General features: G+C 48.9%; 1 protein-coding gene across 7 annotated transcripts in view; it reads right to left on the bottom strand.

Moving 5' to 3' along the window:
- Nucleotides 1-23,291, bottom strand: part of LTBP2 (latent transforming growth factor beta binding protein 2) — a 73,142-nt gene that overhangs the window by 33,181 nt on the left and 16,670 nt on the right. For all 7 annotated transcript variants that reach the window (XM_085061782.1, XM_085061787.1, XM_085061786.1 and 4 more), the window contains exons 4-8: nucleotides 6,558-6,739; nucleotides 4,956-5,126; nucleotides 3,195-3,395; nucleotides 2,587-2,855; nucleotides 949-1,051 (exon numbers count right to left, since the gene is read on the bottom strand). In XM_085061782.1, coding sequence (XP_084917908.1) covers nucleotides 949-1,051; nucleotides 2,587-2,855; nucleotides 3,195-3,395; nucleotides 4,956-5,126; nucleotides 6,558-6,739 — 926 coding nt within the window. The remainder of the gene's footprint in view (nucleotides 1-948; nucleotides 1,052-2,586; nucleotides 2,856-3,194; nucleotides 3,396-4,955; nucleotides 5,127-6,557; nucleotides 6,740-23,291) is intronic.

Raw genomic sequence — 23,291 nt, 5'->3', positions numbered from 1 at the left:
CACCACACTTGCTTGCAAAACCTGCCACCTGGGATACCTACACTCTATTCAGGAGTCAAAAGTCTCCTGAACAATGGGGTCTGTTTTCTTTAGTTCTTTGATCCAGTAAAGGGATGTGATTGAGCAGTCAGGCAGCAAGGAAAGGGGACAGGCACGCAGGGAGGCAGGGAAGAGGTGAGCAGCTCCCTGCCCACATTCCACTAGATGAGTGCACCTTACCCTGCACCACACCCAGTCAGCACTGGATGCTGGAGCCACTGTGCCCATGGGACTGCCTCTCCTCCAGCCAGGAGTCCTTCTGCATGGCCTCTCCACCACAACACAGGATGGGGCCATGGTGCAAGGGGCCATGCTTGTCATGACGCACCCTGAGCAGAGCAGATGAGGAATCCCCATCCCCTGCTAGATCAGTCTGTCCAGCTCCCAAGTGCATCAGAAACAGAGCTGGACGCCTGTGCCCCTGGAACAGACCCCAGGTGTGCTCCTGCCAATTGTTTGATGTAGTGTTATTTCCAGAGCCCCTGCCAAACCCGTGTTGGGCCCAGAGCAAGCCCGTAACTCTATAGGGCTGAGTCTGCAGGCTCCTCCTCCAACCTAGAACTGCACCTCCTAAAACCACAGCTGCTTTTTTTCCTATTTCTCCCTCTGAGTGGGGCTGGCATGGTGGGAACCGCTGGCCACATGAGCCTGGGCCCAGCACCCAGCCCAGAGCACTGTTCCCTGGTGGGTTGGGGCAGCAGCTGGCATGACCCTACACTCACCTGGGACATGCTGCCCATCCCCGAGGATCATGCTGCCCATCTCCCCTGAGGGCCAGGGAGAAACATCTGTCACGACCTGCAGCTCTGCTCCCTGCCTCAGCTACACGAGGCAGCCAGATCATTTTTGCATCGAGGGTGCAGGTTGTCCCTCACACTGTCCTGGGTTCTGGCCAGCAGCAGTACTTACCTGGCCGGGGGGGACAGGCCAGGCACTGGTCCACACCCCAAAAGAGCCCCACACTGCCACAGCAGTCTTCCAGCTTGGTTAGCCCTGGCAGGGGGTTGGTGCACTGCGGAGAGAGGAGCAGATCAGGCTTTTGTGAGATGCAGAAGAAATATATGTCCAGCTGGTACAGTAGTAGCAGAGCCAGCAGAGAGAACAACTGTCTGGGGTCAAAGGCTGGCATGGCCCTCTTGGCATAGCTCCCCACTGACACACAGAGGGATTGGGGATGTGGATTAAGACAGTAAAAAGTTGTGCAGACAGAACCTCCCTTGACTGCACCCTTCAGAGGGGAAGGGGACATCAAACAGAGAGGAGACGAACCAGAGATGACATCACTTGGCAAAGCCCCGGGATCAGCCCCCTGCCTGGCTGATTAGCCTGTGAAATGGGTGCACCACTCCAGCCCGGCGGGGAGCTTGCTGTCAGGCACTTTCCTCTGCTGAATGAGTCTCTTTTCCCCCACTCTCGGCAAGGCCCTCTGGATTATAGGCTTCCCCATTAGAGCGGAGCCGCTGGGCCCACAGGCTGGAGCTGGCCCCTGTCCAGGCACGCGTGGCCGCCTGCCCAGCACTCGCATACCGATCGGCTCGGCTGTGGCTGAGCAGGGAGAGGCAGGCACTCCCCGCCGAACTCCTCACCCTCTCCCAGGCACGGCATCACCCCAGCTGAGTGAGGTGTGAGCACAGCAAGGGTACCCCCTGCCGCCCTCAGAGCATCTCTTACAGCCTCTTCAGGCATCCATAAGCATCTCTCCATGCATCATCATCTTCTGCTCCCATGGTCACAGAGCTGCCATCTCCCCACAGAGAAACAGGGCTTTTTCAGCCCCAGGTTCTGATCTCATTTATTTTTGCACTAGAGAATGACTAGGAATATTTCCTGCTAGAAACAACTGGGATGGGAGTGACTGAAGGATGGGATGGGAACTGGGAGCAGCCCCCCGCCCCCAAAAGGCTGGGGAGCAGAGGGGATGGGGCTGAGTCCCAGACTGACAGGCTGGGGGGTCTCTCTGAGCACGAACTGCTCTGGGGGAGCTCACAGGTGTTCCTGTGGGTGCCACAAACCTCCAATGCTTTTCCAGTGACGCAAGAGAAACATATGGGGAAAGACAAAATAAGAAATTACGATGACTGTGGGACAGGGTGAGAAAGTCCCTCACGTGCATTTGCTTCCCAAGCCCCAGTCGAGCTCTCCAGGAAGGCATCGTTCCATGGAAATCAGACTTCCATTTATCGTCTGAGAGGGAAAGGAATTTTCCTATGTTTTATACGTTTCCTACAATAATCGCAGAGCGTGGCTGTAAATGTTGCTATAAATAGGGAACCCTTTTAAAATGAGACTGTGTGTGAAAGCCATCAAGTCTGGGCTGTGCTGCCCCAGAGCACAGCCTGGTCAGGGCAAGACAGCAAGGTCTCTCTGTTAGACTAAAGCAAGGAATTTTTTTCTTCCCAAGTACTGACACATTGCTGCCTGTGCCCATGATGACCATGCTGACACTGAACAGCTTCACAGAATAAAGCCACCCCTCGTACCCCAAAAGCAAATGCTCCCCTTCACCAGAACAAGAAATATTCCCACGCTTGACAGATGGCCTCTTACCTGCCCATGGAGAGCCTCCCGAAAGCACCTCCCCAGCAGGCCCGGGGCTCTCTGCTGTTGCTGTCCTCCCTCAGTGGCAATGCTGTTGCCATTCCCATGGGCATAGGTGTACCAGGGCACAGCAGCCAGCTGAGGCACCAGGACTGCTTCCACGCTGTTCTCCTCTGACACCTCCGCATCACCCCGCACCCTGGCCACCTGGTGAATTTGCACAGTGGCTTCTGGAGGGTGGTTGATGTGGACATTCACCAGAGAAGGGTTTAGGGAAGCTGGAAAATGAATTTACACCACATTTGTGACAATCTGGCAATAATTTGGCACCCAAAGAGCATCTTGTCATGAGCAAAGTCACAAGGCAGGAAGAGTAAACTGAGACCACCAAGAAATCTAGAGGAAGACTGCATCTAAGCGAAAATATTTCTCTGGCCCAAAACCAGGACAAACCTACCAAAACCTCCACAAGAAACTAGGGAAACCTCTTTTCTAAAAACCTGGTCTGAAACAGCAAGCATAAGGAGGTAGTGGCCTCTTCAGGCCTGTTAACAAAGATCTGAGAAGCACACAAATAGGAGTAAAAGGTAGGGTTTGAAGCCATTGGCCATGCTCACCCAGCTGGTTGGACAAGGGCAGCGTATAGGTGGAGTGCCTCATGGAGCTGCCAGCTGGGGTCTTTGGGCCTCTGCCTCCTTGCTTCTTTTCCAGAGAGGGAGCTGGCAGGTGGCAAAACTTCCCTGTGGAGTTGGAGGGGCACCAGCATTCATCCCGGCCCACGCAGCGCCCCCCATTCAGGCAGGGGATCTGGCAGAAGTCTGCAAGGCAAAGAGAGGTCTGCTTAGGGGAGGAGCTGAGACACTGGCTCTGGCCAAGGGCAGCTGGGGGACGCCAGGCAGTTGGACCTGGCCAGCGCTAACCCCATGACGCCCCAAGAACCAGGCCCAGCACTGGGATGGGGTCAGCACTTGCAGCCTGGAGGCAGGCTCAAGTCGCTGCTGGGCAGCACCATCTTCCCCAAACTCTGCTCACAACTGGAGTCATGAGTTGAAGAAGATGAGCCCTCCCTTGGGCTCTGGGGCGATGGCCAGGCTAGGGCACCCATGTCCTGGGGGGCTGCCAAGGTGGTGTTGCTGACACAGCAGGATCTCTTGGAGTGGGTCAGGAGCTGTGGCAGCTGTGTGTAACCAAGTCTGCCCAATTTCTTCACTTTTGCATCGCCCCCTCCCCACTTGGCAGGGGTTTTACTCCCAGCCCAGAAGGGAACTCAGCAGGATGGGAGAGGCAGACAGAGAGAACAGGCAGAGAGCCACATCCTCAGAGCCTGTCTCACATCCAGCCCTGGCCCTGCCAGCAGTTCAAGTGGGAGAAGTGTGGAGTTGGATAAAAGAATCAGGAGCAATTCATCTGCACAGACTCAGAAAAAGCATCCGCAGATGAAACCGAAGTCATGTCCTTTCTGACCTCATCAGATGCTTGGAGCAACCCAGGTCATCTCAGTGTGCACTACATTCAAGCAAGGCATGGGATTCCTTGACCGATTATCTTGACTCATATCAGTGTGAGATGAGACACTGCTGCTCCACATTCCTGGATGGCTTGTCAGGTTCATCTCAGGGGATGAACACCCACCCTGTTTCAGTTTCATTTGTTCAAGCCCAGCACCCAGTTTTGGGGGAGGAGAAACATTTTTGGACTGGGATCTAGGCAGAAATTCCTGTGAACACAATCCTCCATCAGTGTCCACAACACCAAGATTTTCATTCTCTCAGCGTTGGAAGAATTTGAGTGATACAGAGACACTCAGAGGACAAGTCTCAACAGGTCCAGCATGTTGCTCCCACCAACTGGCTCCAAGACAACCCACAGGTGGATATCCCAGTGACTTGGTGAGCAATCCCTGCGGCTTTGAAAGGCGAGCAGTGGTTTCAGCAAGCCCTGTTTATAAGTTTGCAACCTGCAGCCAGCTCTCCTGGCTGCCACGTGAGTGAAAGGAGAGAACAGGAGGAAATTAGGTGATGAAAGTCAGCCCCAAGACTGGATGCCAACTAAAGCAGTGAGCTGGCTCTGAGAAGAAGGGGGCGGTGAGGCTTGGCTGCAGGCCTAACTCAAACACATGCATCCCCTCTACCCGGGGTGAGATGGAAACAGGAGTTGCTTGCCCAGGAAAGAGAGCAATGAGGCAAAGTCTGTCTTCCTCCCCCAGAGACAGAGTGAGCCCCAAAGACACCAGAAGACATCTTCCAACACACTGAGAGAAGCCATCTCTTCCCCTCCCTATAGCAGCCCAAGCCCTTAGTCTGTAGAGTCAGGAAGAGCAGGAAAAGTAGAGTGGGGAAGCAGGCAAGAAAGTAGGTGGAGGGCATAGGGGTGCTCACAGATGCGGAAGCCAGATTTGGGGTCATGGTCATGGCCCCCTTGGCTATAGAGAGTGGTGGTGTCTCCTTTCTCGCAACTGTTGTAGCAGCGCCCACTCTGGCATGTCTGCTTGCAGATGGTGGGCGTGAAGACAATTTTTATCTTCCTAATCTTCTCTGTCAGGTTGGCCCCTATGAAAGAAAAACAGTGCTAAGTGGAAACAGCATCTCCAGGCCTGGGGAGCTGTAATTCGCAGCTCAAGCTCCAAAGCATTCCCAGAGCAAAGAGGGGACTATGTCCCTCCCCAAGGTGGTGGAGCCACCATCCCTGGAAGTGTTAAGAAAAGACTGGATGTGGCACTTAGTGCCACGGCCTAGTTGGCAAGGTGGTGTTAGGTCTTAGGTTGGACTTGATGATCTTAAAGGTCTTTCCCAACCTAGCTGATTTTGTGATTCTGTGATTCTGTCTCTCCTTGCCCCTTGCTCACTCCAGCCTGTTTTCTGCTCCAGCATCTGTAAGAGTTTGTCAACACATGAACAATGGTAAGCAGCACTCTCTGCCTGCCCAGTTGGAGTGGCATAACACTGTGAAGGGACACACATGCACTAACTTTATCATAAAGGCAGTTTTTCTGCTTTAAGCAATATTCCTTCTCCAGCCACATCAGTAGTTGGAAGAAGACTGGCTGCCCTGAAACCACTGGAAGTCTTCCCACATGAACACACTGGCATTAAAAAAGAGAGCATCAGGTCTCCCTACGAGCGTCCCCTGACCTCCTGCAGTTATCTATGGTTCTCTTCTGGTCCCTCACCATCTTCAGATTAGATACGATGGGAAATCACACTCAGAGTTCTTGGGGACTTGTGGAAATGGACAACAGACAGAATTATTGTGTAACCAGATGGCTTGACCCCAGAGCCTTTCAACCCACCCCAGCTGGGTTGAAGTGCTGCCCTTGATGTGTACAAACCCCCACTCCCTGTTTCAAGCCCCCCTTTCAGATTACAGCTTTAACCAGGTTCACAGCCCTACACATAGCAGCTGAGGTGCCACATGGTGTCTTCTTGGGGAATCATGGCTTCAGGGGGAGCCAAGCTGCAGAAGACAACTTGCATCTGTCCTAGCTGGGAAAGCACTGAGGCTCAGCATCTGCATGTCCCAACAGCCTGGCCTAATCCCTGCTCATGTCAGAAGGCATCAAGGTGGCAGCCAAAGAGAAGAAATTGTGCTGCTTGCACAATCTGACCTTGAGGGTTGCTCAGACTGAGGAGTAAACTGGGAGACACCATTCCGACAGACAGAGGCAATTTCTCTTCAGGGAAATTGTGCTGGACAGTGTGCTGGGGTGATGTTCAACATCTCTGAGATGCAACTGTCATATTCCCTGGCTCTTGTCTCACGCCATCAACATTTTGCTCCCCTGATCTGTACTCCTTCAGTAGAGCCCCTTTCTTTGCCAAGCCCAGCAATGCCCATGCTGACCTTCCCTTTTCATCCCACTGACCAGCACAGTCCTGGGAGTCCAGGGTTTCTTGGGGATCCCCAGTCAAAGTTGCCCTTTCCCATGACACCCCAACAAGAAGCCCCAAAAAAGTGGGCTGGAGACAGCCCTGAAGCCTTACCCTTTGCAGACAAGGTGTGCTCCTGGGAAACTGCATGTGGGCCAGAGCTGCTCTGCTCATGTCCATTCCCATTGGGGAGTGCATTAGAGGTGAGCTGGCCATTGCTGGCTGGGTAGCGCCGGACAGTCCTTGATGACCCTGTGTGCTGAGGGGAGACAGGAGAGCCGATTCTGCTCTGAATCCTATGGAAGAGAAAAAATTAACCAATATGCCTATGAGTAAGCGCACTGACTCACAGTGTCTGTCCACCAGCGTACCTTGCAGCAACCTTCACTGCCAAGCTGCCTGAGCCACCACATGGACACAGAGCTTTGTCTACCTGAGCAGGATCCCACTCCTCCCCTGCTTTCAGTCATCACCATGGCACTGTCTCACTCTAGGAACTATGGCCATGCCCTGAGCCTGACAGGACACAGTATTCACCAAGGTACCCTCTCTGTACTATCACGTCAGGCTGTCCTTCCACAGGGATGCTTCAGCAGCTTTGAAGAACCTCTGCCTGCCCATCACACTCAAGGTCTGTTCCTTGATAACAGCAAAAGTAAGCAGCTATAAATACACTTGTTCTTATGATGGAAGCTTTCTCAGGACCCGCCTTCCCAGCCCCAAACAATCATTAAAAGAACGGTAAGACAGTCAGAAAAGAGGCCAGAGCAAGCAAATAAACAAAACTTGGCCCGTGAGAGTCACAAACAAGAGAGAATGACCAAAAACTCAAGTCTGTAAGTGCAGTTATGACTTTCTGCACTAACTGCATTTATAGCTTTTGGTGCTCTCTAGGGACTAAGCATGGAGAAGCTCTCAAGGTCACACTTCATACACTCTCTTATATAAAGCCATGTAGACCAGAAGGCAGAGCTCTTTGTGTTAAAGATCTTGATCTACTGCACTTGCTCCTATTTCCTTTTACTGACTGCAGCACTAAGCCTCTAAGAAGGTGCTCTTCTTTCCAACAAATGTATCTTACTCTCACCTGCACCATCTGCAAGGAAAGAAAACTTAGTACAGCCACAGGCCAAAATAGGTTGGCTGCCCACATGCTGCTTTATTTGAACGTCCCAGCCTTGGATGGCTCTGTAACTGAACCTCAGTACTGACAACTCTTCTGTGCATCCTGTCCAACACTTCGATCTCTGACTAAATGGCTGGGGCAAAGAGGCCAGCTCTTTCCCACTGAAGTGCCCAGAGAGGTCTATCCCGTTCTATGGTTTTTTGCATCTTCCCTGTCACAGTCAGCACAGGAGATATGTTACAGTGTCTACAGGGAACACAAATTTCTAAACCAAACAAGACTGGATGATTCAATGAGAGTTGGCTGACAGCAGCTCTGCCTTGCAGACATTCCTTGGATAGCTTGGAATAACAATAAGATCTGGGGAGATGGAAAGGGAGCTCATGCTGTGCTGGTATTCAAGCAGGTCAAGAACAACACCCAAGGTAACTGTCAGCCAGCAAGCCCGAAATCAGTCCTGAACAATGGAAAAGATGACGCACAGGTCAATTAATTGGGAACTAAACAAAAGGAATAAAAAAAGAGAGGTCAAGTCAAGGAGGTCTGTGAAGAACCACTCTTGTCAAAGGAGTCCATTTTCCTAATTTGATAGAATTAGACACATGCAAACCAACAAGCTGAGAGCCTATGGTATTTCAATAAGAAAATAAACAGGGCAGTACGATGTCAATCAGGCACATGCAAAATTAATAACAAACTGGCTGTGTAACAGAACGCAAAAAGTAGTTGTCACTGGAGAGGGAATTAGATGGGTTCCAGGGTGATCAGTATGAGGCCTGGCATGATTCAAGAATTTCATCTGGAAATAAATATTTTTATTTCGAAATAAACATACAATCGACATTGATAATGTGTGCTGCTGACACAGAAATTTGCAATGTGGTGTATCGTGATGAGAACAGAACAATCACAACAGAGCAGTTTGGATCTCTGTGGAGGGCAAATACATCCAAGCAACATGAGATTTTAATAGAGCCAAATGCAGGATTACACTTCTAGGAAGAAGGAATGCAGGCAGCAGCTGCAGATAGTCGGAGACAATCCTGGAAAACAGCAATTCTGAAAAGATTTCAGGGCTAATGACAAGCAATTAAATATGAACTGTCAGTTCAATGCCCTGACATTAGGACACTGAAACACTGCAGGAGCAGGGAGATATTTTTGCCTCCCTACACGTCCTCATCACAATAGGGTGTATATATGCCACAATATCATCCTAGCTCTGATGTAAAGTATGTCACATCTTCTAAGAGATGTCAAAAAAGTGGAAAGAACACAGGAAAAAACATGACAAAAATAATTGGAGGGCTAGTGAAAATGCATTTCTGTAAGAGACTTATTCAATCTCTTCAATTTAGGATAAAGAAGATGAAGAGGTGCTCTGATTACAGGGCACAGGTTTCTCCACAGGAACAAAACACCAGGTGTAAAGAGCCATGTAATCTAACCAAGAAAGGCAAACCATGAAACAACATCTGCAAACTGAAGCCAAATTATTCTGTACTAGAAAACATGCCTTCATGCAGCAGTATAGCTGTCTTCCTTCTGCAAAACCTCAGCAGTGGATTCCCAAACTCCCCATATTGTCTCTTCAGGAGAGGAAAGTGTGCTGACAAAAATATTTGTTGTCTTGTTAAAACCAAGATCTAAACTGAGATGAGGACAGCAAACAATGCTTGTTTTTCAATAATCAGCAAGGGTAGCCAGAATAATTGAAGTGAACCTTATTTCAGTTCTACCCCACTCCATTTCAGAAGCTCCTCTGAGATTCTGCAGAGTACCACCTACACCAGATGGCCAGGGCAGCCAGGCATGACCTGCCCATACATTTCTGAGCTACTAATTCAGCCCTGCAGCCAGAAAAGGAACTTCTGATGCCTGTTATGTACTGTTTTGTCACCGGGTGTGCTACTGCTAGTTTTGTTAGTGACAAAGGAAAAGCCATGTGGCACTCTAGGGAGGCTAGGGGAGAGCTATCAAGCCTTAGAAGCTCAGGCACATTTTTTCTCCGATCTCTAGTGAGAGATCCTTAGCACAGTCCCATGGGTGAACATGGAGAGGGTTCCAAGGTCTTTTACTGCAGAGATGGAAGCACCCTGAGGAAAAGAAATGCATTGCCCTAGCAATGACTTGGTGCTGGCCCTGAGTTCTGAAGAAGGTGAAGGTGACTGGTAGCATAACACAGGGAAATACCAGCTATTCTGCTTGAAAAAGGGAGGGCTATTCCCTTGAGACAGGGAGCATGCTATGTGCAAGTAGCAGATCTTGGCTTGGCTCTACCCATTGCCTGCCTGAAGGAATTCCACCCTTTGCCTTTGGGAACATCTCTTGTCATTCCCAGGAGTACCAAATTTTGCAACAAAACCCACTAAACCCCAAAACAGCAACATGTGAAGTGCTTTAAATAAAATAACCATTAGCATTTCAATTACAAAGAAAAAGGGATTACATAACCTTACTATAAGGGGTAGTGTCAGCTTCACAAAAGAAAAACAGAGTAGGAACATTACTACATGGTTTGCAACACTTGAGGAAAAGCCATCCTACTGAGATCCTATTGGCAAAGCACTCCAGTGTGAGTTGAAGCAGGGAGGGGGGGTCAGATTTGCTTTGAATTAGTTTGTTTATTTGGTTCTATTCTAGGCGGAGGAGCACTGGGATTTGTGGGCTGAGTTGAGTAATACCATTCTAGCCTGGGCAACAGAAATCAATGGCAAAAGGCATCTTTCCATCTCAATTTGTCATGCCAAGGAGCTGGCTCATGGTCAGGGAATATAAAACAGAGCTTCTTCCCTCCAAACCTTCAGTCAGTCCATGCTGGGCAGACAGGGACTGGCTTGCTTGAAGTGTCTCAGGAAATAAGCCAGAGTTCACCACAGCAGTACAGATCTGGTCAGAAGCCATTAGCAATCCCTATCCATTTGATGTATCTTAATAAATTTAAGGATAGAGCTGGGCCAGTTCCCAGGGGTCTACATTGCCACAAGTTCTCTCATTGGTGTGGCTGTCCTAGAGGTAAAAGTGAGCATGCAAAACAGATTGGGTGGCTCCAAATCAGCAGAGTGTGGAGCTTGTGTTACTACTCTCCACGCCTCCAGCTGCTTGAGAAGAGACACTGAAGAGGCAGAAGAGCCTGACACTTGAAGCATTATGCTCCAGGCACTTAAAATACCAGGGCTTCATATTCATTCAGTCTTACAGCCTCCCTCAACATGGTATTATTTCCATTCCTCCAGCCAGGCACATGGCCAGCACAGATCTCTGCAAGAGGCAGTGGTCTCTTCCTTTACAGACAACTGACTGCCAAGCAGCTGGCTTCCCTGCTCTTCATCCATCAAAGTGGCTGACAACTTTCTCTGTGTCAGGCACAGCCTGTGGGGCAAAATCAGCATGCAGACTCCTAGGACATCTTTCCTTCTGAGCTGTCCTGTGGCACTTGTCTCTGTGGAAAACATGGGCAAGGACGTAAGGCAGAGGGAGCAGAGTTCTCTTTCCAGGAGCATTGATATGTGTGCTCCTGCTGATTTCTACCAACTGAAAGGTCAGTGGCTGAGAGACCTCAGTCACCCTCACATGGAAATAACTATAGGTATTAGATGCTAATAAAAATTAAGAGATTTGGGATGGGAGGGAGCTGTGCAGACAGGCTGACCCACAGCTGCAAGAGTTCAAAACTACCCAACAAGTACTTTTAGCTGCCCTATTCTGAGGTGCAGGTCAAAGACCTGGACACCCGATAAGCCCAAGGGCACACGCTAGAAATCAAAAGAACTAAGGAAGGTCTAGTCCCTTACATTCTAGCCCTACATATCCCTGTAGGACCCAAATAACACCTGTATTTCATTCAGCAAGGGGATCCACACATTGCCACAGTACTTCCGTGCGTAAACGTTTTATCTTCAATGAATTTTGGTACCACTTGTACTCTGCTCTATATTTACTTTAGTCACAGGAGTGTAGAGAAGGTACAAAAATATTGTATGTCCTGGATATCTTGGCTCTCCTGTGAGCCCCAGGTGAACCTGCAAGGTGCCTGTTCCCTGACCAGAGCAGGTTTCCTGTCACTCCACTGAGGACTGAGCTGGAAGACTCCCAGCAACTGCACAGATGGATAGGAAGATCCCTGTTTTCTGAATCAACCACAGGTTTTTTTTCAAAGCCTGCAATTTCAAGACTAGATACGCAGAATCACAATAACCAAATCTAAATCTCTGAGACCGAGGTACCCAGAAACAATACTGTTTTCCTAGGCCACTGTACATGGAAAGCATTTTCAAATCTCTGATCACTTCTGATGATCATGGTTCTCTGGGTAGGCAAAAGCCAGAGGGAATACAGGTGGGCAAACTGTTCTCTCAGTGACTTAACACCAGACATCCTCCTTGGAGCTCGAAGCAAAGGTGGCAAACTCTTCAAAGCACTTCCCTCTCCCCAGCAGCAACACCTCAGTCTTTCCTGGATTTAGCTTCTATCGGCCGCTCTTCATCCAGCTGTTGACTTTGGCCAGATTGCTAGTGAGCTGGGAAATGGTGTTTTTTTTCTATTTGTGTAAAGGAAATGCAGAGCCAAGTACCACAAGAGTATTACTGGTTTTTCATCCAGCCCGCCTCACCCTCTCCCCAGCCAAAGCCTGACAGACCACAGCAGGGTGGATGGCTTGAGGCACTGTGGAGAGAGTGAGTCCTGGGCAGTGTGGTCAGCAGGGAGGGGCACTAACCCCACACAAGGCAAGGGCTGGAAAGATGAGGATTGGAAACACACTTTTCCAGCTGGAAACAAATCTTCACCATGCTGAACATCACAGAGACATGACAGAGACTACTGAGACCTAAGGAGCAATTCTCAGGAGGGCAACAATAGCTCTGGCCAAAACAAAGCTGAAGATAATCAGCCCTCAGAGAAGAAACCATGTTTCCAGGGTCCAGAAACCCCCATCCCAGGGCCCAGTAAGTTCCATCTCTCCAAATATAACCAGCCTGCTGCTTGGGATGCAACTGTTGCCTCCAGGCACCTGGAAAGAACACGTGCTGTCCACTGGGCTGGGAGCAGAGACCCATGGAGGGGAGCCACTGCAGCACTGGTAAGTCCTCCCCAGCTCCTCTAGCGCACAGCCTGCATGTGTGTTGCCAAGATGAGAGGGCTCAGCCAGGACAGGGACTGATCCATGCCCAGCCCCTGATAACCTGCCAGGACAGCAGGCAGGTTCTCCCCTGGATTTTAAGCACTGAACAATATACTTGGTGTCTGTCTTGTCCATTTGCCTGTCCCTTTGGCAAGATGCCCTCCCTGCTTGGGGCCACAGGGACCAAAATCAGTGATTCACTTCCCCCTTTGTAATGCTCAGCAGTTGCTGATTTTCCACTAAAGCATCGCAGAAGAATGGGCAGACTTAACACCAGCATCTGTGTCTACAGGGGGAAAGAGAAACAGCCAGCCTCGGAAAGCAGAAAATTGACCACAAACCAGAAACTTCCCCTTTCTTGGATTCCAAACAGGTTCCTCAGCAGGCAGACAGGATTCATGGCTCAATCGGCAGGCCCTGGAGCACAGGAGAGCCACTGCTTTGAGTGCACTCAAGTTTATTATCAATTAGCTCACAAACATGCTGACAAGGAAGACAGCTCTGTTAAGACTCTGGGAGGAGGGGGGAAACCACACCATACAAGGCACCTGACTTCAAGCCCACCCACATTATGTCCATAAATCCTATCTCAATTTATTATCTCCAGGAACAGCAGAAATACCACTGAAACCTGCCTGCTTCAGGCTTCCCACTGTCCCTCCTGCTGCTGTCTTCAGCCCTGATACCTCCCATTCAAATGAGGGAGACACTGAAGTCTGAAGCCCCTGCTCCCCAGCATGGTGGAAGGCAAGGGGAGACACAGGAGAAGCAGCCACCAGCATCCCACAGGCATAAGACTTCCTTGGGAGAGCCAAATAGAATCTATGCACCATGAAGGCTGCAGGAATAACCACTCAATGCCTTTGTGCCAGATTCACAGACACCTGAAGCCAGATGTCATGCAAGATAGGACAAAAGACACCTGGACCATCACAGGAACATCAAGGTGCAAGTCATCCAGATCATCCCTCCCCTTCAAGACCTCTAGAGCTGCTGCTGGCAGAGTGTCAGTGACAACAAACTTTGCCTTTGTGCCAGAAGGCACAAACAGCACTCCCAAAATGGGGCTGCAGGGCCAGGAACATGTGTCAGGCTCCCTGCCCCACACCATACTCAGTGCCACTGGCACATGCCAAGAGCCATGTCAGTCCAGCATCCAGGTGACACCCCTATCCCTCACCACAGCTACTAAGAAGCTGTCACAGAGCCCACATGGTTCTCATTTTGGGCTCTCACCTGTGCCATGTTGCAGTGGTAACTCCAGCTACCTGCTCCACTTGACAGATGTCCCAGTGGCTGGCCAAGATTTCTCTGAATCTCTCACTACAAACTGTAGCAACAGATGTGCAAGTCCTTGGGACAGCAAAGTCACCAGCTGTCTGGCCCATGCTACCAACCTCAGACTCCACCACCACCAGCAGCCTAGTATCTTCCTTCTTCTGCCCCCCAAAGCAGTGCCAGTGCTGCAGAGCCATCCTAGCTGGCTGCCAGCCTACCATGTACTGTGTGACAACCAACAGGGAGAGGGCTGTGAACTCTATTTTTATCTGCTCAGGAGTTCCCACACAACATAAACATAAGTGAACCCCTCTAAGCTTACAGACAACTAACAGGTTCTTTTTAACCAGTCTCTTGGGATCCAATTTGCTCCTTAGCCAAAGTGTCTGCTCACATGCCTCCGTACAGCTCTCTGCTGACATTAAATGCCCTTCCCTTGCCACGTGTGCCACATATGCCACCTGCCACTCTGTTGAGAGGTCTTTGCTCTCATGTATTAGACAGTGAGCAACTGACTCCCTGGAAGAAGTCCAGCTCTCCAAGCATGGGGACAGCACCTGCCTGGCCCAGCGAGGCTGCAGAAACATGCCTTGCACAAGGGCATGGGATCAGCTGGTTACCAGGAGCTGCAGATCGTGCTTATGGCTGGATATATCAGACCTTAGTGCTGACCTATAAAATGGCCAGAATCATTATTTCCAAATGCCAAATGTGATAAAGAGCTGTCTGCAATCTGCTTGTCTCCAGAGCTAAAGTGCAGGCCAATGTCTTTCAGAAAAATAAAAATGCAGTCTGCAACTTCTCTCAGCTTCAAGTGGAGCCAGCAGAGGAACCACGCCAGGCTACTTGATTACAAATGCCACATTTGGGCCAAACCCTGAACACTCCAGAGGCTAAAACAGGGATTTAGATGGTGAGGGAGACCAGGCAAGTTCTCTAGCAGAACTGCCCAGGCTGGCCTGTGGTGCTCAGCTGCACACTGCTCTGGGCTGAAACAATGACAATGAGAAAGCTGCCTCAGTAGGCTCCCCTGCTGCATACCATTGGGCTGGTGTTGAACAGCTCAATCAATGGGCACAGCACATCTGCCAAATGCAATCACATAGCCAGTCTCACACCTTAGTGAGTAGAGACCCATCCAGAAGTACCCTAACAGCTCCCATCACATGCAGGTATCCATCAATGCCACCACCTTACTGCAGACAGCACCCCATGGCTGCTGCCTTTGCACCATCACAACCCAGGCATAAGCTGCTGGCATAGTCGGAGAGCTGGGTTGTCAGTCATGCAATGTGACCACCCCACTGAGGTTTCAACCCCCCCAGCAACCACAGCAGTGCCTCCTCTGCCCCTCTCCTACTCCCTGTGCTCCCCAGTACAGGGTCCTACCTGTCAGGGAAGGATCTGTATTCAGGGCAATGGCATGCAAGAGGAGAGGACAACATATCAACCTGTGCTTGTGCACACAAGCACACTGAGATCTCCATCTCAAAGGGCCCTCTTTTTCCACAGGACACAACAGCTGCAAGCTGAGGGCCTAGCTGTCATGTAATGAAACCTGCTGCAGAGGCATTAGCCAGAGAAAAGCCCAACACTGGCTGTGGGGAGGTCACTCATCTCCCCCATAACGCAGTGACAAGTACTTTTGAGTTTCACTTCCATCATGTCGACTAGCAACACCCACCCCCTTCACACGGCTGCCAGCTTCAAAGCCCTGAAAAAACACTTTAGCCTATTCATCCTTGCACCCACATGCACCCCTGCGAGTGGGGGGAGCTGCCTGCCAACTGCTCTACACAGGATGTGGAGAGGGCTAGCAAAGCCTCTCTGATCCCAGGCATGCGAGTGGGGTGAAGAGCTTGTGGCTGTATACACACACACAGCATGAGAGCAACAGGGTGAAGAGATGTGTGTAGTGCTCTCATCTGAAGAAGTGAAGGCTTTTCATCTACAGCAGGTGGTCTCCCTTTCATCCTGGGAAAACTGTAGATCTAAGACATATTTTAAGCCAAAATAATGGTTAAACACCCAGCAGGATGCCCTGGCCTTTGGATCTATTACCTCAGTATTGTTATGTCTCCTCACATCTCTCCATCCCCAGCCACACACAGGATTCTCACACCTGCAGCACTCAATCCATGAGAGCTGTGCTGGGATGTAACCTTTGCTATACAATCTTGAAGTCTCATCCCTGCCGAGGATCGAGGAACCAGCATCCTGGTGATTTTTAGTCTATACTGTTCTGCACTGGCTGCATCCCTCCACTTGCTCACTAGCTGGAAGACTAGTGGCTGTCTGGGAACCAGGAGCTCTCCTGGTCATGTATGCACAATGCCTGATGGCAAAGCCAGCACCTTCAGGAGTACCATGGCCATGAAATGACCATGAATCTGCTCTACACCTCTCCCACGTCGCCTTTAGTACCCACACCCAGGACTATCAGGGAGGAACAGGTTTCATGGAATCCTCATTGAGAAGGGATGTGGAGTGCTGTGCCTGCTTTGGCAGCACCTGGACTCCAGCTCTGCAACAGCACAGCTCCAAAGTCACGGAGAAGGCAAAGCTCCAGTGTCATTATCAACCTGTCATTGCATCCCTGGAATAGTTTGGCACTTTGATTTTTAGAAAGCCATAATACTGAAAAATTACCATGGCCACCCTGCCAAGGCTACAGGCAACCTAATACACTCTGCCCCCTCCTGATAGCCTCAGCCTCCAAGTATGTTCCTCATCCTCCAAGGCCAACATTTGGCTCAGTTTTGCAGATGTGGGTCTGTTAACTATTTCCCTCAACTCCCTCCCTCCTGTTGCAGTTCTCAGAATTCTTTCAAATTTGTCAGGATCTTTTCTGGCAATAAAAAATATCTTGACTCAGAGCAGGACCCCGGGGTGCACAGGAAAAAAACTCATCTGATTTGGGTCTTTTGCTTCCAAAGTCCTAAACACCACTCATATGCAACCACACACATTACCCTCTGCTGCCTAATTTTCTGTTCACCTCTACCCTGAAAAATCTCAGCCTTTCCTTCCAGATTTCTTCCTCCCATGAAGGATATTTTTCCTTCAGCTGTAACAGATAATATTTTTTCAGCCGGAATGTCTTCTTAATTCCTGCCTAGATGTTCTGCCTAAAATGAGATCTTTTACTCAGGTGAGAAAAAAATGAAGTGGTGTGGAGAGCAGGGTACCAATCCCACCAAGCACCAAGCACTCAGGGTAGCATTTCTCAGGATGCTTCTGAAGAAAGGAAAAGAGAATATCCTAGGTTACAATATAGATGTATTTAGTGTTCTATTACCACCAGCTGTGGGCCATTAGCTGTTATCTCCTGCTGTGACTCAACCCTGATAACAGACAATGAGCCATCAAGAACCCACCACATGACTCATGGAATTATCTCAGCCTATTGTGAGATGCTCCACCCAGGAGGGAGGAGCCAAGCATTCCCACCTGGATATAACCTGGCCTTGGAACTGCCCAAGTCAGCCCTGTCTACTGGGTTCCCAGAGGACAAGAGCTACCACTGGACCTTCAGCTGGAGACCAGACCTTCACAGGATTGCTGCTTCCACTAAACTACTTCATTTGGACTGCTACCACCACCCTAACAGGGTGTCAGGTTGTATCTGACTGTGTCAGTGCTTTTCCCTCTATTGTTGCAATTATTTTATTTTCCTATTATATTTTAACCCTGACTTGCAATCTCCCACTGGTTTGTTTTCAAACTAATACAGAGAACAAGTAGATTTTATATGGAGACTACTAGATCTTCATTTCAACCACTTGTTGTATCAAATCAACTTCAATTAATCCCTTGTTTCCTGCTAGCACTGGTGATTTATGGAAAACACTCATAACTAAAGAGAACAGCTTTGATTTTACTGAAGTACCAGTTTAAACCAAAAAAGGCAACACACAGTCAGGTATGAGAAACTGCAGTAATCCAGATGCACAAGGGAGCTGAAAGCAAGATAGATGACAATCCTAATTCAGGCATTAGGAAAACTCTCCCCTTCATTTGATCATGTAGCCTTAGTGCTCTTCTAACAACTTTCTTTTTTATAGAACTGCTATATAAATTGTATTGTCATAAATGTCCTAAATGATATATGTATAGTGTATAAAACAGGCTATAAACTGGATTTTCTGTACTACCTTACCTACCACATGTACAATGTATTTGCCCTGCACCCTGCTCTCTTGCATGGAGTCTCAGATTAAGCTGACAGTAGCAGCACTCTTCTTTCAGTTAGAAGGAAAAGTGCATTTGAGCTGCCTAAAGGCTGCAGTAAGCTATAGGAGTGGCTCCCAAGGAGGTAAAGAAGAACCAGGCCTAATGTAAAGACCATATTTGGAGTTTAAAAAAGGGGTCTGAAAGCCGGCTATTCTCCTGCTGCTCTGAAGGGTATGCAACCCCCTGGAAAGTAAATACATAAAACATATAAACCAGAATGGTGCTGACAGCTTTAAAACACGAGAAAGTAAAGCAACTCTATCTGGTGCCAGGCTAGAAAAGGTATACCATGCAACTTAAAAATAGGAGTATTTTTATATAAGAAAAATAGCATCTACACTCCTCTTGAGTAGCTGGAGTTTTTCCCTTAGACTTCTCAGCCAGCTTGCCAAGAACTTTTGATTAAGTCAAAGCAGGAAAGGGGCTGAGATCTGGATCTGATGGAGAGCTCATTGTCCTAAGTGACATTTTTCTTTTCATATATTCTCACCCTGGCTGGCACTGGCTTTTTAGTTTCAATTTTTTAACAATGTCTCAGATATCTACTCAAAGTTGGCTTTGGGTCAAGAAACATAAATTTTGGCCACCTTGTGAAAACAACATTGCCAAAGGGAAGCACCTTAGAAAGCTGCCATTAGGGCTTATCTGCACTGTGAAAATGTGCTATTCAAGTAACAAACATAAAGGTACTGTAGTGGCACCAGTGTTTTACCCTGGGAATTCAATGTCATGCATTACAGATCTCCTGGGCTGGTCCCACACCAAATGAAGTGGGAAAGCTGCCACAGCCTATGCCGCAGGAATGCACTTGAACAGGGGGACACTTCTCATCCAGGGCCAGCTTTTATTTTCTCTGATATTTGGATATTAATAAATTGTAACACTCATAAATGTGAGCTGAATGACAATCAAAAGTGAGCAGAACATGCATTCAATAGGTACATGGCTAGTATAGACCTCCTCCTAGTGCTATACGTATCATGGACAAACAGTCCTGAACACTCATCAACAACCCAAGTAAGTCAGTAAGCAAGCTCCATTTTTTTTCTCATAAAAGTGGAAAGTTCAAAGCTGGCAAGACAGGAGGCTCCAGTTCCTGCTTTAACAATTAAGACAAATCTGCCTCTGTTTAGAGCAGCATCTTTAAAAAGCATGTGACCTTGCGGTGAACTTTTTGTTCTATCTGCTAGTCCTCAATGACAACAAGCTCATCAAGCTGATTTTTCCAAGCCACAGTTCTCAATGTCACGTTTTAAGTGGCCACCCCAGGGCAGATGGCTTTGCATCCACCCATGGGCTCCACTCCTCTTTGCAAAGGACCATGCTTGATATTTGTCTACCACCAGAACAGGATTTTCAAATGAAACAGAACAATTTTCAAACAGGGGGAAATACACTTTCTCCATCCAGCAACCTCTGCTACACACCCAAGATCCTCCCGTCTGCTTGCTCCCTGCTGTTCTAATCCTTTGCTTCCAGGAGAGAGAACAGAGATTTTGGCAGAGCTTTCCTGCTGGCATGAGGTTCCCAGTGTTCCCAGGCCAGGAGCGCTTGCCACAGCTCCTCAAGGGCTGCACATAGCCCTTTCTCTCATCAGGAAGGGAGGAGATGTCTCCTCCAGGGTGCTGCAGAGGAGGGTCTGAGATCAGAAGTCAGCAGGCTGGGCATGTTGCAACTCAGCCTTCTTCCTTTTCCATCCTGAAAACACCAGGCAACTCCCAGCAACTGCCTTGCCTAAACAGAACCCTCTCAGAGGAAGCTCCCTGCCCTCAAGAGCTTAGCTGCATTAAGCTGTCTGCACAGTGTCTCAGCACCTTACACCACAGCTATGCCCTTTTCCCTTGCCTACATTACTGGGGAAATGCTTTGCAGGTCCCAGACATCCCTTCTTTTCTGTGAAGAAGAAGGATGCCTTGCTTACAGGCAGCTGTCATCCAGCACATACATCCCATCCGGGCAGCACAGCTCCCTTGCACAGATGCTGGTTGTAGATTTATGCACAACACTTCTGCAGAAGGGACCTTCTCAGGTGACAGCAACAGGACCCACCACACACACTGCCCAGAGTCAAAAGCATCTGGTCATCCATCCTTAGGGTAAGGGGCAAGGGAAAAAGCCCCTTCCACTCCCTGCTAAATAAACATGAATTCTGCTGATACTCCATCCTTAGGAAAACAAAGCTGTTTCCATTTAGCTCAGCTTCTGGGCTGAGGTGCAACTCCACCCGTACAATCATCCATCAGGGCTTTGCTTCTCCGGGCAGAGATTCAGGCTGAGATCAAGAAGAGGGAGGATTTGCAGCTAGTCCGTGCCGGGAGGGCCTCTAACACCCCCCAGGATTTTGGTCTCCAGAGCACTCACTGTTCCAACCAGCACAGCATGGGGGCCTCTCAGCTTCTGCAGCAGCTAACAAGTCCCCACAGGCTCCCTCAGACACCTGACTCCAAACTGCCACTGAGCCACAGACTGCTGAAAAGATTTGGGAAGTGATACTCATTGTGTAGCCTGTATTTTAAAATATGACAGTTTGAGCATCACCAGCTGTGGTGTCAGCAAAGTAGACCCAGAGCTGTCCTTCTCCTAGCCACATCTTTCCCTGGGCAAGAATTGAGCTCAAGTAAGACTAAATACATCATCTTCTTTAGTCCCAGGAAGAAGAGATAATGCACCACATGGGCAAGCCAAGGATGGAGTGGTTCTTACCCAGTACCTCTCCAAATAGAGACACAGATGGCTACATGTAACACCACAGCACTGATGCCTCTGCTCAGCACAACACTCAAGCTGACATCTTGTTTACATCCACATCTCTCCAAGACTGTCAGCACACCCGGGAATGGATCTGTGACAGCTACAGGGGAAATGCCCACAGGTTTATTCACTAGCCATCACACCTGCCAGGTGAAAATACAAACCAGCTAGTACAACCAGCTGCGTATGACTGGCACAGCCCTGTTGCTCAAGGAGCTGCCACTTCTCACTGAGAATAGAGGACTGACAGTAACTTATCTCCTTCTGTCCCAGCTGCACTTCCTGGGCTCTCCTGGCAGGGAAGCCACAGAAAGCTGCTTGTCCTTCCAGAGCTCTGCAGGACCTGAGCATATGTACCAGAAATAGAACCATGAAATCAGAGAGCTGTCTGGTTGTGCTCTTCACCAACAATTTATGGGCTCCTACAAACTCCCAAAGATTTCCAACCTCCAGACCAGGCTACTCTTCACAGTGAAGGTGCAGTCATCATAAGCTGCAAGTTCAACAAGCTGAGGATACAAAGCCATTTTAATGCAGTCCTACCACTCAGGTAAGTGGGGAATATTTTGGTCAAGGCAGTTCCCAGCTAATTGAGCTGGCTGCTCTCTTAAGTCTGTCTGAAGACTCACTTCAGAACACATTGAAAGCAAAAGAGATCTGTGCTTAGAGACCAGGTCTCTGTGGAGGATTCATGGGGTTTGTTGCATGTTTATAGGCAATCTAATACAGTACTGTTCTAGTGCATGGCTTCAGAGCTTCTGATTATTAGTTGTGTACAAACACAAACTAAGCCAATATATATGCAAATAAACAAAAGGAGAATGCAAATTCACTCATGTGAGGATTGATTTCCTGTCTTGGCACAGCAAGACAAGGCTTGGAGTTCTATAAGCTCCCACTCTTGTGCAACTCCTGCTTGTTAGCAATGCAAATGTACGGGGAGGTTGGGTGTTTGTCCTGGAACTCAGAGTCTTCTCACAACTACTGACCTGGAATCACCAGTGTCCTCCATCCACTGAGCCACCCAAGAGCTTCTTCTACCTCTTCCTTATTGGCAAATCAGAGAAGTAAGCCAGCTCCTGTGGAATCACAGCAGACTGACTGGAAAAAGTCAGTGTCCATCAGCACAACCCACCTTTATCCAGGAGCACACCATGGACTTGAAAACACAAGCTGTTCCTCTCAGACTTGACAGTGAACTGAACTCTAGTAAACGGAACTCTGAGTTCACAGTGCCTAAGAACCAATTCTCATACTCGCAAACATGAGCAAGATCTACCTAGCTCTTTTAAAATAAACTTCTTGCTTTTGCTGCTACAGTCCAACTGTAAGAAGAAAGTTTAATGCAGAAGCACAGAAAGTACTTCAGTAGTAGAATAGAAAGAGATGATGTAACTGCAAAAAGCAGGCTCCAAGCTCAGTCAAGTCTAAGAGTGTGGTTTCATGAGACAAATAACCAACCTAAGAAGTGACTTCCCCACCACCAAAAAGGGATTCCCCTTCTTTCCTTCTCTTCACTTGCTAGATTTACAATTCTGTCCAATTCTTGTGGTCTCATGATCTTCCAATAAGCCAATTTAGCCCACTGAAGTGGCAGAAGATTATCCTTTATTTTGATGCATTCATTTTTTGCTGGTTTACTGAACCGAGCCAACTCACCCAGGGACCAGATGATGACCAACAAGTGAAGAAATGGGAGGGCATGGCCAAGACCGTGCCTTTGGCTGCAGATGCTCACTCCTATAGGCTCTGCAACTAGCCCAGAAGTTGGCATGCTGAGAGGGACACTCAAAACCATTTGGGAAACAGCTCTTCAATAGCAGCATGACTTTTATGTCATGCAGTACCACACAATGTTATAAGGTCCACAGACTGCAGAAAAAATCCAGCTGACTGAATTGTACAGAACACCCATGGGTTGAAGAGAGGCGTTTCAATGCAGACCAGTGCCAAGGTGCAGGCAGCCCTCCACCTGCCTGCCAAGCAGGGCTGTTAAACATTGCCTGGGCAGCACAGCACCCAGAGGGGTGTCCCTCTCAGAGAGACACACAGTGGCCTCAGCAAATCTTTCAGGACATCTCCAGAAGACAGTCAGTAGTGGACATGTCCTCATGTCCTACCAGTGGCCATTGCAAAAGACCATAGTCAAATTCTCTTGCTGAAGCATAGGATAAGGTGACGTCCTATGGCTTCCATGGGGAGGGAAGGAGGAACAACACAGCATGGCCCTTAATGGTGTCCTATTTCCTTGGAATGGTGCCAGAGGATTTAAGGTACGTTGGGCAGCTGGGCATTCAGCAATCAGCAGACACTATGTCTGACTGACTGGATAAGAACG

The sequence above is a fragment of the Lichenostomus cassidix genome, chromosome 5 (assembly GCF_008360975.1).
Source record: "Lichenostomus cassidix isolate B80296 chromosome 5, HeHo_3.0, whole genome shotgun sequence".
Classification (NCBI taxonomy): domain Eukaryota; kingdom Metazoa; phylum Chordata; class Aves; order Passeriformes; family Meliphagidae; genus Lichenostomus; species Lichenostomus cassidix.
This window is presented reverse-complemented; position numbering and strand designations above follow the sequence as displayed.